At 46.7% G+C, this 18,305-nt stretch overlaps 4 protein-coding genes across 14 annotated transcripts in view; 3 read left to right on the top strand and 1 right to left on the bottom strand.

The window, feature by feature from the left end:
• BICD1 (BICD cargo adaptor 1) overlaps positions 1-18,305 on the bottom strand; it is a 157,665-nt gene that overhangs the window by 72,087 nt on the left and 67,273 nt on the right. The window lies entirely within an intron of this gene.
• Positions 3,916-6,583, top strand: LOC146762431 (uncharacterized). Its single transcript, XM_085541010.1, has one exon. The coding sequence runs from the start codon at positions 4,359-4,361 to the stop codon at positions 5,394-5,396; it is 1,038 nt and encodes a 345-aa protein (XP_085397136.1). The 5' UTR covers positions 3,916-4,358; the 3' UTR covers positions 5,397-6,583.
• LOC146762430 (uncharacterized) lies at positions 7,183-8,208 on the top strand. The gene has a single exon (XM_085536783.1). It carries the CDS (start codon positions 7,183-7,185, stop codon positions 8,206-8,208), a length of 1,026 nt encoding a protein of 341 aa, XP_085392909.1.
• Positions 12,470-13,881, top strand: LOC146762429 (uncharacterized). Its single transcript, XM_085536782.1, has one exon. It carries the CDS (start codon positions 12,838-12,840, stop codon positions 13,873-13,875), a length of 1,038 nt encoding a protein of 345 aa, XP_085392908.1. The 5' UTR covers positions 12,470-12,837; the 3' UTR covers positions 13,876-13,881.

The following is an 18,305-nucleotide window of genomic DNA, read 5'->3' as shown; positions in this document are numbered from 1 at the left end:
TTATTTTGGGCCACGTTCCATTTTGATTTGAGAAAATAAAGTAAATAAAATCTTCTGCTCCATTTACTAAACTGCTCAGGGCACCAACAGAACTTAGGATAGCAAAAGATTTATCTAGACTACTATTTAATCATATTCTATACATGAAAATCAAAACATTTCTTTGGTATATGTTTGTAGTAGCACAGTGGACGCTTTCCTATTAGCATATAGAGCCTCAGAGAAATAGAAAGACCAGCAATTAACCAGGTATTGTTCTCCAGTTTTTTTCCTGTAATCTCATGGAATAACATGGAATAAACCTTTATTCCTAAAAGACGGATAGCACAAATGACTGCCAAAAACACATGAGCTTCCCAGAAGATCAGCAAATTCACAGTATTCTATTTGCACAGTATCAGAACTCTCCATTTGTTCTTTTACTTACGGTAAATCATTTCATTGCATCAAATTTTTCCTACGAAACCCATATGGAACATTACTGTATATTATATCATCCCGTTTATTTATAAAATTGCTGTCAATACGTTAAAAGTTTGAGGATGAAAAGGAAGAAAGCACAGTTCTCTTTACATATCAATGGAAATTATGCAAATCCATGCAGCATGGAGAATAATGCAAGATGTCTTTTAATTCAATTCCTGCTTCTGTTCTTCATGGTCTATATGCAATGACAGAAAGTTTCAGTTTTCCCAGCATGCCCATTGTATACATCCACAAGATTCCTTCCTTCTAAGTCAAGCCATACAGCAACAGTTTTTTGCACAGTTGCCTATTTTTTGTATTTTTCAGCTAGTTCCACACTTATTCTGACAAAGACTACCCTAACAGTCTGAATTTCATATCACACCATTCCCATTACAGTTCTCAAGACCTTGCTTGAAAGGATGCCACTGACTAAGTTAGGAGATTCACTTATTTCAAGATCATCATAAAACTTGAGCTACAAGATGCCATTAAACACTCAGGCCTGTAAACTGTATTATGTAATTGTACTATGTATATATGGAGAATTGAGACTTCCTAAAATTTGAGCACTGACAACTATGAAACGATGAGATTTAAGCAATGTTCAACATTTGAGTGCATTATAAAGGACAGTGGCAGTGGATGTACACAGGAAAGAGGTCAGTCTAATTACAGAGAAAGGCCTGAGGAAAAAATCATCTGCGACTGAACTCAGGACAATTCTAGAAGGAAATGCCACCGACAGAAGCAAACTGGCATGAAATAAATAAAATGGGCAAAGATTTATAAAAGAGCAGTAGAAAAATCCTACTGATCAAAACACCATAAAGAGGTGCAACAAAAAATGACTGCTATCAGGATGAGCAGCATCCTACCTGTATGACTGTGACACTTAATGTAGTTTCTCTGTTACATAATGCAGTAGCATTGAACTTGTTCAAATGATTACCTGTTTCAGCTGCTAACTTGCTGCAAAGCGGAATGCATTATGTATCAGTTATTTCCGCATCCCTAACACAAAAGCAAGGGGAAAGAAGGCTGGGATTATCCAAGAGGGCAGCATGTTTTGAAGGCAAACTTCAGTATGACAACACAGATGGAAATCTTTTCTAGAGAAGCCTTCCTGGGGTTACTGAAAATAAAAAAACTCTTTTAAGCTTTCTATATATTTTAGATCTTTCTTCACCATTCATTAACCAAAGCTCAAGATTCTGTAACTTTTTTTTTTTGCTGAGGAGCCAGTGGTTGCAGAGAGAGGCCTATACTGGGATTTTCTCTATGCCAAACATAGCAAAGCATAGAGATGGAGCAGCTAAAAAGGCTCTTCAAAATCAGCTGGTATGCAGCTGTGCCCTCCATGAACCTAAACCTGACTTGTGTGTTGGCAGCTTTGCAATGTAAAGAAAAAATAATGATGTCTTTGCAGAAGTGACTGATGGGTTGACCAGCATCACATTATATCCACCTGCTAATAAAGTGGGAAAGTCCGATGCCGCTAACCATCCATAGTTTAGATTAAATCTTTATGTAGATTGCATGTCTCCTGCTGTTCACTTAACAGACAGAGATACTGGCTGCTACAGATGCAGGACTGTAGCACAAAGGCAAACAATTTACAGCCTTTTCCCCAGGGAAGCTTCAGGTAAAAACATGCACACCATAGATGTCTACAGGCCAGCTGAAATTCATATACTAGTTAACAATCAGCAAAACCTTCTGAAAGTCCTGGTCTAAACAGCATTTACATTCAACTCAGCTACAGGCTACAGGCACAGCCATCCTTTCACAGTGCCAGTACACACTGTGCTGATTTAAATCAATATGCCACAGTATGAGGCTGCAGGCAGCCATACTATTCCATTATTATCTTTTTTTTTTTTTTTAATAAGGAATGAAATTATTCTTAAGTGTGTCAGGAAACATTTACAGACAACATAAAGAAAGCACTATCATGAAAATGAAGCTCAGTACTGTCCTCCACTGTTCATCAGCAATCCAGTAAAAGCAGATTGAACAAGAATTTCCATTTAATTGTCATCAACAGCACTCGAGATGAGGATTTAAATTCCCTTCCTAAGAATTCCCTCCAGGCACAGAAAATACAAGAAAAGGGAAGCTTGCAACAAAGAGCATCACTTATCTACAACACAACTAATTAGTTTTACACCAGTAATTTAAAAGCAGCTCCATTTAAAATGAGTCAGACCAACAATAAAATTATTTCTATTAACAAGATGAATATTAATGAACCATATGATGTAAAAACTTGCACCAGAGTCTATGCAGGCACCTTAAAGAGTTCACAATACCACCAGATCAAACTACAACTATTACAAATATACCGTTAAGACCAATAGAAATATCATCAAAAGAAACACAGATTAGTGACAGAGAAAGTGGTTTTTTTTCCTTCATTTCCAGTGTTGCGGAAGGCTGGTTGGTATGGGGTTGTTTTAAAGAAATAAAACTGCCAGGACTCTAAGGAAGAACATGCTTTCCATATAAAAGTCACTGCCTGGGATGTGTCAAAGGAAGTTGGATGCAGCAAGGAAAGAGAGACCTGTGTTTTAGAAGAGAATACTCCATGCACGTGAATAAAATAAGCAGTGGAGAAACCCTCTATCAGTGTCTGCTGCAGATAGAAGGACTATGGCTCAATATACATTAAAAAAAAAAAATAATAAAAAATAAAGGAATGGAAGAAAAAAAATATTACTCTCAAAATACAGTCAGGACTTTTACCTAACATTAACAAGGAACAAAACAAAATGGTGAGGTACGCTATCAAACACGCCCTTCATTCCTAACACATACAAAAGCCAGTTTGCCAATCCCAGTTAATAAGATCTCAAGATACATGATGTGAACTCAGTACTGGTATCCCCAGTCCCACGTGATGCTCACTTCTCCACCAACACACATATATGCCTGGTCCTTACAAGTGAGTGAGTGTGCAAGTGGGTGAAGGAAATCTATGACAGAATGAGTGTAAGCCAGCAGAAATCAGACAACTGAGAGAACGCAGTAAAACAAGGGCCAATTTGCCCTTTCATAACGCCTCCAGAAGCACGAGCAGCTTGCCCAACTCTAGAGTTACTTTTCAGAAGGAAATTTTAAACAATTATACCTTAGGACACACAAAAAATAAATAATACACTTATACAAGTAAAAAAATGTGTTTCCCTCATGAAAACATGACTAAAAATCACAGAATGAAGTTAAAAGTTAGCAGTCAAAAGATGTCACACCACAAGCAGTCCAGGCCATGATTCGACATGCCTGCGTTCGTGGTAGACCTGACAGAGCTGGGTTAACGGTTGGACTTGATGACCTCGGAGGTCCTTTCAACCCCAGTGATGTCACCAAGCACACAGGCTGGGATATCACAGGGCAACGGATTGTGACTCCATGCAAGTCACTGCTTCTATAGGTGCGCCAGCAGGGCCTGGCTCAGTCTGGCTTGTTCCTGGCTTCCTACTGAGCGGTTCTGTGAGGTCTGGAAGGCGATCAAGGATTTGGCTGTGCTGGGCCGTGCCTGTGGCTGCTTCTAGCAGTTCCCAGTGCCCGTCCTCACAGCATCGTTCGTGTTTCCCTGGCCCTGCCCAGTGCAGGCAGCCAGGGCCCCACAGGACGTGCCCACAGCGGCAGAGGTGAGTGGTGTGGCAGGGACAAATCCCCTGGGGTGCCTGGCCCAATACTGGCGGGGGAGCACGAGACAGCCCAGCCACTAGGCCAGGAGGGATTCCTGCTGAGAAAACAGGGCCTTTGTTCAGAAAACCCCGGGACCGTGAGTGACTGTGACCTCTCTTCCTCTTGCAGTGCGTGACACCAGCACTACAGCACCGGTGGAGGAGAGCAGTTTGCCTCTGAACACTCTCCTCACGTGCAGCATGGCAAAAACCATGGCCGCAGCTGAGGCATGGACGTGTCCCATCTGTCGTGAGGCACGATGGGACGTTGCGTATGCAACACCATGCAACCATCAGTTCTGCCTCGGCTGCATCCAGCGCTGGGCCATGCTGAAAGCCAGCTGCCCGCTCTGCAGGACAGACATGAGGACCATCAAGGTCTGCCTGTGGGGAGATGATGAAGACTACATGGAGTGTCTTGTCTCCCCACCCAGAGTGCCGGTCCCTGCCCGCTTCCACCGCAGCAGCACCAACGGCACTGCGGCACACGCTCCATCCTCTGCGCAGCTGCCACCACAGCAGAGGGCTGCAGGGCCAGAGATGAGGGCGAGAGCGGGCGGCCTCCAGCCGCAGGAGTGGGCGGCAGTGTTCAGGGAGCGACGCCACATCCTCGACCCTGTGCTGCCCGGCCTGCACCACAAGCTCTCCGCCATCCCTGGCATCCAGTGGTGGCAGGTCAGGTCCACCGAGAGCCTGTTCCTATGCTGCCTGTGTCAGCTGGGGCTGGACAGGGATGCCATGGTGCGCTGCATAGAGCCCAGCGTGGGAACCGTTGCCGTGCCGATCATCCACTGGCTCATCGACAGCATCATCAGCTGCTGCGGCCACGAGGCTTGGAGGATGCGGGGCCTCGACCACGAGAGCACTGCACGGGGGCAGGAGGACAGCCCCGCGGCTTCCTCCCCACACACAACCCTCACCCCCAGCGCCGCACCCTCCAGCAGTTCCCAGGGTCCCAACGCCGACGAGCTCCCCGGCACATCCAGCGGAGCCCTTCACACGGCTGCTGCTGAGCTCCGTGCCGCACCCAGCCCCGGGGAGCAGCAGCAGCAGCCCCACCAGGAGCCGGGACACGAGGCAGCAGGACCCAGCGCCCAGCACTGCGACTGCAGCCGCTCCGCTCCAGGACGGAGCACCAAGCGCTCTGATGGGGGGCCACGGCGCCCCAAGAAGAGGAGGGCAGGCAGCACACAGCGGGCTCCACAGCCCTGCAAGAGGCCACCCACACGGCGCCTCTAGTGGGGCTTACACTCCATTCTAAATCACTAAATATATTGCTTTAAAAATCATACCCTACTATGAAAGTCTTCTCATTAACCAAAACACTTTTGCTGCATCCATGAGGTATTCAAGAGAGCATCCGTGTGTTGCTTAGGGACATGGTCTAGTGCATGGGCATCCAACCTTTGCCATGCCTGGCACACACTGAGGGAACAGCATTTCTCTTGGGCCACATACCAAATATATTATATGGTCAATGTATACGACTAACAAAACCACTTTTTTAAGACACATTTACTAAAAAGATTGTTTTAAAGACAGCAACCAAAGCACAACGGACAAAATAACAACAGTGTCACAACTGTACGCACACCTGTTTCACACAGCACCACTGCAGGCCAGGTGCTTACTCCAAGTGCCAGATAAGATCATGCCTCTAGAGCAAGTAAGAGCTTAAGTCATATGGCTATACCGATACTGGTTTGCAGAGAAACTGGAGTCCAAGCTGAACAAAAGCAGGAACCTTCATGACAGAAAGTTTAGCAAACGTGATACAAAAAAACAACCACCACACGTTGAACCACCTGATGGTAAAAACGGAGCCATGTTGAGACTGGTCATAAGAGACTACGAGAAACACATCACCCTTGACCACCAAAAGGACCTTCCAGAGCTCTTCATGGATATCATGGACTCTATTCACGTATACAGAAGTATTGCTCTAATATAATTAAAAGGAAAACAAATTTCAATTCTATGACCTAAACACTGCTGTTCATGCTTAGTTGGTAGTTTCGTGAATGCTCTACCTACACTCCACTATAAAGAAAATCAACCAAATGCATAAACTTTGTGCCAGAGCACATTATTAAATGGAGAGAGATGTGGATCATAAGCGAAGCAGAAAAAAGCAAATTATTACTGAAATACAAGTCTGTGCAATCTTTAAAAGTAACCTTCACAATCCTATACATAACTAGAAGAACAGAACTACTTATGCATCTGAGGCTACCTACCTCTCGGACTACCTGAAAGCTTTGAGCTTGCTGAGCCTCAGTACTAAAAAGATTATGAGGTTTGGTCTCAAGTTGTGCAGGAAACAGTATTCTTCTCTGGCAAAACACTTTGTTGTGTTTACATTCAACCAATTTATTTACATTGCTTTAATGTTTTGTACTGTTCTCTCTCAATTAAAATGAAAAAAAAAAAAGGCATGAGTCTTAGACATAGATGCGGAAAGTTACTTACACACTTCTGCTGTGTGGAGGAATGATAGAAAAGACATCATTTCAGGTGCATTGGAAAAGGACAGTTGGTGTCAATGGTCACAACCTGTGACTGAGGAAATTCATGCTGAGAGTGACATAGAAGCAAAAAATGGCGTCACAGCAACTGTGTAGTATCCGTCAGGCTGTAGGAAATGTTTCTTCACCGTGCCTGTGGCTGCTTCTAGCAGTTCCCAGTGCCCGTCCTCACAGCATCGTTCGTGTTTCCCTGGCCCTGCCCAGTGCAGGCAGCCAGGGCCCCACGGGACGTGCCCACAGCGGCAGAGGTGAGTGGTGTGGCAGGGACAAATCCCCTGGGGTGCCTGGCCCAATACTGGTGGAGGAGCATGAGACAACTCAGCCGTAAGGCCAGGAGGGATTCCTGCTGAGGAAATGGGGCCAGTCCTCAGCAAACACTGGGACCATGAGTGACTGTGACCTCTCTTCCTCTTGCAGTGCGTGACACCAGCACTACAGCACCGGTGGAGGAGGGCAGTTTGCCTCTGAACACTCTCCTCACGTGCAGCACGACAAAAACCATGGCCGCAGAGGAGGCATGGACGTGTCCCGTCTGTCGTGAGGCACGATGGGACGTTGCGTATGCAACACCATGCAACCATCAGTTTTGCCTCGGCTGCATCCAGCGCTGGGCCATGCTGAAAGCCAGCTGCCCGCTCTGCAGGACAGACATGAGGACCATCAAGGTCTGCCTGTGGGGAGATGATGAAGACTACATGGAGTGTCTTGTCTCCCCACCCAGAGTGCCGGTCCCTGCCCGCTTCCACCGCAGCAGCACCAACGGCACTGCGGCACACGCTCCATCCTCTGCGCAGCTGCCACCGCAGCAGAGGGCTGCAGGGCCAGAGATGAGGGCGAGAGCGGGCGGCCTCCAGCCGCAGGAGTGGGCGGCAGTGTTCAGGGAGCGACGCCACATCCTCGACCCTGTGCTGCCCGGCCTGCACCACAAGCTCTCCGCCATCCCTGGGATCCAGTGGTGGCAGGTCAGGTCCACCGAGAGCCTGTTCCTATGCTGCCTGTGTCAGCTGGGGCTGGACAGGGATGCCATGGTGCGCTGCATAGAGCCCAGCGTGGGACCCGTTGCCGTGCCGATCATCCACTGGCTCATCGACAGCATCATCAGCTGCTGCGGCCACGAGGCTTGGAGGATGCGGGGCCTCGACCACGAGAGCACTGCACGGGGGCAGGAGGACAGCCCCGCGGCTTCCTCCCCACACACAACCCTCACCCCCAGCGCCGCACCCTCCAGCAGTTCCCAGGGTCCCAACGCCGACGAGCTCCCCGGCACATCCAGCGGAGCCCTTCACACGGCTGCTGCTGAGCTCCGTGCCGCACCCAGCCCCGGGGAGCAGCAGCAGCAGCCCCACCAGGAGCCGGGACACGAGGCAGCAGGACCCAGCGCCCAGCACTGCGACTGCAGCCGCTCCGCTCCAGGACAGAGCACCAAGCGCTCTGATGGGGGGCCACGGCGCCCCAAGAAGAGGAGGGCAGGCAGCACACAGCGGGCTCCACAGCCCTGCAAGAGGCCACCCCCACGGCACCTCTAGTGGGGCTTACACTCCAGTTTAAATCGTTAAATATATTTCTTTAAAAAAACAATACGCTACTGAGAATGTCTTCTTCAGAATAAAAACACTGCAGCTAATGCCATGTGCGCAATGCTGCTCCTTGGAGGTATTCAAGAGAGCACTCGTGTGGTGCTTACAGACATGGTCTAGTGCATGGGCATCCAAACTTCGTCGTGCATGGGACACACTCAGAGAACTATAGGGACAGAAGAGGAGTCAAAGCAATGGTGATTATATATCGAGTAACTCACAAACAGCAGCTTCAGAAAAATAGCAGTAAATAGGTCCAGTAACAGCCACGAAAGCGAGAGCATCATTAGAAATGAAATCATTCAGTAGAACTCATAGAAGGACATTCTGAAAGTCTGGAAGAATACAGTGAATGCTCTACTTACGTTCCGTTAGAAACAAAATCAACCAAATGCAAAAACTTTGTGCCAGAGCAAGTTACTAAACAGACAGAATTGTGGATCATAAGCAAAGCAGAAAAAAGTAAATTATTGTCAAAATACAAGTCTGTGCAATCTTTAAAAGTAACGGTCACATTCCAAAGGATTACATGAACAGAACTACTTACACATATGACGCTACCTACCTCTCGGACTACCTGAAAGCTTTGAGCTTACTGAGCCTCAGTACTGGGAAGGTTCTGAGGTCTGGTCTCAGGCTGTGCAGGAAACAGTATTCTTCTCTGGCAAAACACTTCGTTGTGTTATATTCATCCCATTTATTTACATTTCTTTAATGTTTTGTACTGTTCTCTCTCAATTAAAAAGAAAAACAAACCATGAGTCTTAAGACCTAGAAGCAGAAAGTTACTTGCCTACCTCTACCTCTACTGTGTGGAGGGATGATAGGATGATACAGAAGACAGTATTTTAGAGGTGCAATGGAAAAGGACAGTTGGTGTCAATGGTCACAACCTGTGACTGAGGAAAACCTCAGGTGAGAAATGGAAATTCATGCAGAGAGTGGCAAAGAAGCAAAACATGGGGTCACAGCAACTGGGTAGTATCCATCAGGCTGTAGGAAGTGTTTCCTCTCTGAAAAAGAAATGAATTACTGGCACAGGCTGCCCAGGCAGGTCGTGGAGTCACCGTCCCTGGAGATGTTCAAGAAACACGTGGATGTAGCACTGAGGGACAGGGATAGTGGGTATGGAGGGGATGGGATGACACTAGGATGAAATAATCTTACTGCCTTTTCCAACTTTTAAAATCATATGATTTTTATTATTATTATTTTAGATATTCAAAACTTGTCTTGGGCAAGATCCTGAGCAACACCTAATTTTGAGCTTCAGATACGAAATGAACAAGGTCGCTCACGTGATGGTCATTCCAGATGCTTGAAGGAGGAATATGGAATAGAGCTCCTCCGGGCCTACAGTAGAAAGAGCTATGACTGAGACTGGGCATTTTGTTAAGTATCTGCAAGACCATCCTAAAATAATGAAAATGGTCAAAAGTGAGACCATTACGGTTTAACTGCAGGAATTCTCATTATTTAAACATGGAAGAGCATAAAAAAACTGGAAAAGTCAACGCTAAGAAAAATGTATTCAAGCACAACCAGACCTTCAGTTTTAATTATCTGCAGCACCAGCACACGCAATCTATTCTACTGCAGCAGTCTCAAAAATTCCTGAGATAGGAGCTACATCTAAGCCAATACCAAGGAAAATATAACAGTCTTAACTCAGATTCAAAATACCCGAGGCAGCAAAAGAAGACCTTCACAACTGCTAAAAATTGAGAACAAATACACCTTTTGTACTCTAATACATTTAATTATCACGAGCACTTTAAATTCTTAATTTGTTTCTTATTACTAAGATTTGTATTGCTTCCAGTTCCTTCCATCAACGAATAGCACATCAGTGCTCAATACATCACAGGGCATTAATGAGAATCCCTCCTTGTAATTACACAACATACTTCATGTCAGCATGTGGCAACCAACGGCTGGACATGAAACAACAGGATTAGAGAACTGAGTGCAAGGGAAGAGACGCGAGTTCCTGCTCCTTGAACTGAAGTACATAAGCTGCATGGGACAACATTAGCTTTGAGAACCATTATTTCTACACTCACAGTTTAAAGAGAATGAAAGAATATTCAAACATTTCTGCTGCTTCCGGCACTTACACGAGCAACTACTAATTTAAGCTGTTGAAAGCTGTAAACATAGGTATGCCCATGTGAAAAAGAAACAAGACTAAAAACACTCCTTTCTTTTCAAAAACAGGCTTCACTGAAGTTCTGCCAGGTCATACTATGGTGGACTCATCCAACATACAAGGTTGTGTAAGATGGCAGAATGGCATTCTGCTGAGTAGCAATGCACTCACACCACAGGTACCTAAAGCAACCTGTTTTAAACAGAAGAGGTGCCCCATTGTCTGTGTGAAGTATGCTCAGTTCTTACAGTATACTTAAAAAAATGATGGACAATGACATATTACATGATCTGACAGCAGCTGGACAAGGGGGAATGATTTTAAACTAAAAGAGGTAAGAATTAGAATATATGTCATGAGGAAATTCTTTACCAAGAGGGCAGTCAGGCCCTGGCACAGCTGCCCAGAGAAGCTGTGGGTGCCCCATCCCTGGACGTGCCGAGGGCTGGGTATGATGTGGCCCTGGGCAGCCTGAACTACCTGGTGGCAGCACGGCAATGGAAGAGAGTTAGAACTGGGTAAATTTGAGATCCCTTCCAACACAAACCATTCTATGATATGACCACATTCTACGATACCTACTTCTATCACTGCAGCAGAACAGGCTACCAAGTGCCAACCAGGAACAAGAAAGTGACAATAGTCCAGATCCACCATTAATTTTCACAACAGCAGTTTCTAGGGCACAGAAAGGCTGCCTTCCTCCTGCAACAGCCCCTGCAGAGCAGGGGAGCAGCAGCACCAACAGGAGAAGGCTCCAGTAAGCAGTCACCAAGGGAGTGCTGAGCTTGTAAGCTAAATCTGTTAACAGCATCGGATGCCACACCTTTCCTTTCCATAGGAAACCTCCATGTGCCTCTGAACATCATACAGATCAAGAAACAGAGCTCAGTACAAGCTGGATGGCCATTGGCAAGGCTGCAGCACCAGAAACCAAAGACTGATGCCTTCCACAAGTGTTTCATGATTTTGAACAATTTTTAAGACAATCATAAGACATTAAGAGCAGACTCCACAAACAAAGAACAAAACACAAGATAATGGATAAGAAGAAACAGAATAGGAGCTCAAAAGAAACTCAGTGATGTTTTTCTGAAGAGCAACACGTGGGCACTATCAGGTAAATGGAAAGAACAAACCTGAGCTAAAGACGAGGTGTCATGGCAATGAAAAACAAGGCTGGAGTCATAAAATATTCAGGAAAGGAAAACATGAAAACAAGGAAATTCAGGATTTTTAACGAACATTTATGAGGAACAAAACAAAATGGCGAGGTATGCTATCAAACCCACCCTTCACTCCTAACACATACAAAAGCCAGTTTGCAAATCCCAGTTAATAAGAACTCAAGATACACGACAAGAACTCAGTACTGGTGTCCCCAGTCCCACATGATGCTCACTTCTCCACCTGCATACACATATATGTCTTCGTCCATAAAAGTGAGTGATTCTGCAAGTGGGTGAAGGAAATCTATGACAGAATGAGTGTAAGCCAGCAGAAATCAGACAACTGAGAGAACGCAGTAAAACAAAGGCCACTTTGCCCTTTCATAATGCTTCTAGAAGCACGAGCAGCTTGCCCAACTCTAGAATTACTTTTCAGAAGGAAATTTTAAACAATTATACCTCAGGACACACACACAAAAAATAAATAAATAATACACTTATACAAGTAACGTATATAGGAAACAAAACTTATTTTATTAAAAAATGTGTTCCCCTCATGAAAACATCACTAAAAATCACAGAATGAAGTTAAAAGTAAGCAGTCAAAAGATGTCACACCACAAGCAGTCCAGGCCATGGTTCGACATGTCTGCGTTAGTGGTACACCTGACAGAGCTGGGTTAACGGTTGGACTTGATGACATTGTAAGTCCTTTCAACCCCAGTGATGTCACCAAGCACACAGGCTGGGATATCACAGGGCAACGGATTGTGACTCCATGCAAGTCACTGCTTCTATAGGTGCGCCAGCAGGGCCTGGCTCAGTCTGGCTTGTTCCTGGCTTCCTACTGAGCGGTTCTGCGAGGTCTGGAAGGCGATCAAGGATTTGGCTGTGCTGGGCCGTGCCTGTGGCTGCTTCTAGCAGTTCCCAGTGCCCGTCCTCACAGCATCGTTCGTGTTTCCCTGGCCCTGCCCAGTGCAGGCAGCCAGGGCCCCACGGGACGTGCCCACAGCGGCAGAGGTGAGTGGTGTGGCAGGGACAAATCTCCTGGGGTGCCTGGCCCAATACTGGTGGTAGAGCACGAGACAGCCCAGCCACTAGGTCAGGAAGGATTCCTGCTGAGGAAAAAGGGCCCTTTCTCAGAAAACCCTGGCACCGTGAGTGACTGTGACCTCTCTTCCTCTTGCAGTGCGTGACACAAGCACTACAGCACCAGTGGAGGAGGGCAGTTTGCCTCTGAACACTCTCCTCACGTGCAGCATGGCAAAAACCATGGCCGCAGAGGAGGCATGGACGTGTCCCATCTGTCGTGAGGCACGATGGGACGTTGCGTATGCAACACCATGCAACCATCAGTTCTGCCTCGGCTGCATCCAGCGCTGGGCCATGCTGAAAGCCAGCTGCCCGCTCTGCAGGACAGACATGAGGACCATCAAGGTCTGCCTGTGGGGAGATGATGAAGACTACATGGAGTGTCTTGTCTCCCCACCCAGAGTGCCGGTCCCTGCCCGCTTCCACCGCAGCAGCACCAACGGCACTGCGGCACACGCTCCATCCTCTGCGCAGCTGCCACCACAGCAGAGGGCTGCAGGGCCAGAGATGAGGGCGAGAGCGGGCGGCCTCCAGCCGCAGGAGTGGGCGGCAGTGTTCAGGGAGCGACGCCACATCCTCGACCCTGTGCTGCCCGGCCTGCACCACAAGCTCTCCGCCATCCCTGGCATCCAGTGGTGGCAGGTCAGGTCCACCGAGAGCCTGTTCCTATGCTGCCTGTGTCAGCTGGGGCTGGACAGGGATGCCATGGTGCGGTGCATAGAGCCCAGCGTGGGACCCGTTGCCGTGCCGATCATCCACTGGCTCATAGACAGCATCGTCAGCTGCTGCGGCCAGGAGACTCGGAGGATGCGGGGCCTCGACCACGAGAGCACTGCACGGGGGCAGGAGGACAGCCCCGCGGCTTCCTCCCCACACATAACCCTCACCCCCAGCGCCGCACCGTCCAGCAGTTCCGAGGGTCCCAACGCCGAGGAGCTCCCCGGCACATCCAGCGGAGCCCTTCACACGGCTGCTGCTGAGCTCCGTGCCGCACCCAGCCCCGGGGAGCAGCAGCAGCAGCCCCACCAGGAGCCGGGACACGAGGCAGCAGGACCCAGCGCCCAGCACTGCGACTGCAGCCGCTCCGCTCCAGGACGGAGCACCAAGCGCTCTGATGGGGGGCCACGGCGCCCCAAGAAGAGGAGGGCAGGCAGCACACAGCGGGCTCCACAGCCCTGCAAGAGGCCACCCCCACGGCACCTCTAGTGGGGCTTACACTGCATTTTAAATCACTAAATATATTGCTTTGAAATACCATACGCTATTGAGAATGTCTTCTTCAGAATAAAAACACTGCAGCTAATGCCATGTGCGCAATGCTGCTCTTTGGAGGTATTCAAGAGAGCATCCGTGTGGTGCTTATGGACCTGGTCTAGTGCATGGGCATGCAACCTTCGTCGTGCATGGGACACACTCAGAGAACAATAGGGACAGAAGAGGAGTCATAGCAATGTTGATTATATATCGAGTAATGCACAAAGAGCAGCTTCAGAAAAATAGCAGGAAGAATAGGTCTAGTAACAGCCACGAAAGGGAGAGCGTCATTAGAAATGGAATCATTCAGTAGGACTCATAGCAGGACATTCTGAAAGTCCTGAAGAACACAGTGAATGCTCTACCTACGTTCCGTTAGAAACAAAATCAACCAATGTAAAAACTATGTGCCAGAGCAAGTTACTAAACAGACAGAATTGTGGACCATAAGCGAAGCAGAAAGGAGCAAATTATTACTGAAATACAAGTCTGTGCAATCTTTAAAAGTAACGGTCATATTCCCATGGATTACTTGAACAGAACTACTTACACATATGACGCTACCTACCTCACGGACTACCTGAAAGCTTTGAGCTTACTGAGCCTCAGTACTGGGAAGGTTCTGAGATCTGGTCTCAAGTTGTGCAGGAAACAGTATTCTTCTCTGGCAAAACATTTCGTTGTGTTATATTCATCCCATTTATTTACATTTCTTAAATGTTTTGTACTGTTCTCAATTAAAAAGTAAAACCAATCATGAGTCTTAAGACCTAGAAGCGGAAAGTTACTTGCATACCTCTACCTCTACTGCGTGGAGGGATGATAGGATGATAGAGAAGACAATATTTTAGAGGTGCACTGGAAAAGGACAGTTGGTGGCAATGGTCACAACCTGTGACTGAGGAAATTCTCAGGTGAGAAATGGAAATTCATACTGAGAGTGGCATAGAAGCAAAACATGGGGTCAGAGCAACTGGGCAGTATCCGTCAGGCTGTAGGAAGTGTTTCTTCTCCTAAAGAGACATGAATTACTGGAACAGGCTGCCCAGGCAGGTCATAGAGTCACCATCCCTGGAGATGTTCAAGAAACACGTGGATGTAGCACTGAGGGACAGGGATAGTGGGTATGGAGGGGATGGGATGACACTAGGATGAAACAATCTTAGTGCCTTTTCCAACTTTCATAATCCTATGATTTTTATTATTATCATTTTAGATATTCAAAACTTGTCTTGGGCAAGATCCTGAGCAACACCTAATTTTGAGCTTCAGATACGAAATGAACAAGGTCACTAACGTCATTCGAGATGCTTGAAGGAGGAACATGGAATAGAACTCCTCAGGGCCTATAGTAGAAAGAGCTATGACTGAGACTGGGCATTTTGTTAAGTATCTGCAAGACCATCCTAAAATAATGAAAATGGTCAAAAGTGAGACCATTACAGCTTAACTGCAGGAATTCTCATTATTTAAACATGGAGGAGCATAAAAACACTGGAAAAGTCAACACTAAGAAAACTGAATTCAAGCACAACCAGACCTTCCGTTTTAATTATCTGCAGCACCAGCACACGCAATCTATTCTACTGCAGCAGTCTCAAAAATTCCTGAGATAGGAGCTACATCTAAGCCAATACCAAGGAAAATATATCAGTCTTAACTCAGATTCTAAATACCCGAGGCAGCAAAATAAGACCTTCCCAACTGCTAAAAATTGAGAACAAATACACCTTTTGTACTCTAATGCATTTAATTATCACGAGCACCTTAAATTCTTAATCTGTTTCTTATTACTAAGATTTGTATTGCTTCCAGTTACTTCCGTCAACCAATAGCACATCAGTGCTGACTACATCACAGGTCGTTAATGAGAATCCCTCCTTGTGATTACACAACATACTTAATGTCAGCATGTTGGCAACCTGAAGTACATAAGCTGCATGGGACAACATTAGCTTTGAGAAACATTATTTCTACACCCAAAGTTTAAAGAGAATGAAAGAATATTCAAACATTTCTGCTGCTTCCAGCATTTACATGAGCAACTACTAATTTAAGCTGCTGAAAGCTCTAAACAAAGGCATGTCCTTGGGAACAAGAAACAAGACTGAAAAACACTCCTTTCTTTTCAAAGGCAGGCTTCACTGAAGTTCTGCCAGGTCATACTATGGTGGACTCATCCAACATACAAGGTTGTGTAAGATGGTGGAATGGCATTCTGCTGAGTAGCACTGCAGTCACACCACAGGTGCCTAAAGCAACCTGTTTTAAACAGAAGGCAGATCATGCCCCACTCCTGTGTTAAGTATGCTCAGTTCTTAAGGAGAGCTTATTAAAATCTTGGACAATGACATTTTACACGATCTGACAGCAGCAGGACAAGGGGAATGGTTTTAAACTAAAAGAGGTAAGAGTTAGATTAGATGTCATGAGGAAATTCTTTACCAAGAGGGCAGTCAGGCCCTGCCACAGCTGCCCAGAGAAGCTGTGTGTGGAGGTGCCCAGGGCCGGGTTGCATGGGGCCTGGACAGCCTGAACTTCCAGGTGGCAGCAATGCCAATGGAGGAGAGTTAGAACTGGGTAAATTTGAGATCCAACAAAACCAGTCTACAGTATGACCACATTCTACGATATCTACTTCTATCAGTGCAGCAGAACAGGCTACCAAGTGCCACCTAGACACAAGAATGTGACAACAGTCCAGATCCACCACTAATTTTCACCACAGCAGTTTCCAGAGCACAGAAAGGCTGCCTTCCTCCTGCGACAGTCACGCTCCTGCAGAGCAGGGGAGCAGCAGCACCAACAGGAGAAGGCTCCAGTCAGCAGTCACCAAGGGAGTGCTGAGCTTGTAAGCTAAATCAGTTAACAGCATCGGATGCCAGAGCTTTCCTTTCCGAAAGGAAGCCTCTGTGTGCCTCTGAACATCCTACTGACCAAGAAACAGAGCTCAGAACAACCTGGATGGCCATCGACAAGGCTGTGGCACCAGAAACCAAATACTGATGCCTTCCACAAGTGTTTCATGATTTTGAACAATTCTTAAGACAATAATAAGAGTTTAAGAGCAGACTCCACAAACAAAGAACAAAACACAAGATAATGGATAGGAAGAAACAGAATAGGAGCTCAAAAGAACCTCAGTGATGTTCTTTTGGCACTTTCAGGTAAATAAAAAGAAGAAACCTGAGCTAAAGACAAGGTGTCAAGGCAATGAAAAACAAGGCTGAAGTAATAAAATATCTAGGAAAGGAAAACATGAAAACTAAGAAATTCAGGATTTTTAACTAACATTTATGAGGAACAAAGCAAAACAGTGTGGTACGCTATCAAACCCACCCTTCACAGCTAACACAAACATAAGCCAGTTTGCCAATCCCAGTTAATAATTCCAGATACACAACGAGAACTCAGTACTGGTGTCCCCAGTCCCATGTGATGCTCAATTCTCCACTTGCACACACGTACGTGTCTGGTCTTTGCAGGTGACTGACTGTACAAGCGGGTGAAGGAAATCTATGACAGAATGAGTGTAAGCCAGAATATATCAGACAACTAAGAGAATTCAGTAAAACAACGGCCAATGTGCCCTTTCATAACACCTCCAGAAGCACGAGCAGCTTGCCCAGCTCTGGAGATGGCTGTCAGAAGGAAATATTAAAAAACTATAACTCAGGACACACATAAAATAAATAATACACTTATACAATTAACGTATGTATGAAACAAAACATATGTTTTATTTAAAAATGTGAGTTGTTGCCTCATGAAAACATCACTAAACATCACAGAATGATGTTAAAAGTTAGCACTAAAGAGGGGTTGGGCATGACTGCGTTAGTGGTAGACCTGGCAGAGCCGGGTTAACGGTTGGACTAGAGGACCTCAGAGTTCCTTTCAACCCCAGTGATGTCACCAAGCACACAGGCTAGGATATCACAGGGCAACGGATTGTGACTCCATGCAAGTCACTGCTTCTATAGGTGCGCCAGCAGGGCCTGCCTCAGTCTGGCTTGTTCCTGGCTTCCTACTGAGCGGTTCTGCGAGGTTTGGAAGGCGATCAAGGATTTGGCTGTGCTGGGCCGTGCCTGTGGCTGCTTCTAGCAGTTCCCAGTGCCCGTCCTCACAGCATCGTTCGTGTTTCCCTGGCCCTGCCCAGTGCAGGCAGCCAGGGCCCCACGGGACGTGCCCACAGCGGCAGAGGTGAGTGGTGTGGCAGGGACAAATCCCTTGGGGTGCCTGGCCCAATACTGGTGGTAGAGCACGAGACAGCCCAGCCATGAGGCCAGGAGGGATTCCTGCTGAGGAAATGAGGCCTTTCCTCAGAAAACACTGGGACCGTGAGTGACTGTGACCTCTCTTCCTCTTGCAGTGCGTGACAC

Source organism: Coturnix japonica, chromosome 1 (genome assembly GCF_054131305.1).
Source record: "Coturnix japonica strain WE chromosome 1, WE-NBRP24, whole genome shotgun sequence".
NCBI classification, from domain to species: Eukaryota; Metazoa; Chordata; class Aves; order Galliformes; family Phasianidae; genus Coturnix; species Coturnix japonica.
The sequence above is the reverse complement of the archived record's forward strand: the minus strand, read 5'-3'. Positions and strand labels throughout refer to the sequence as shown.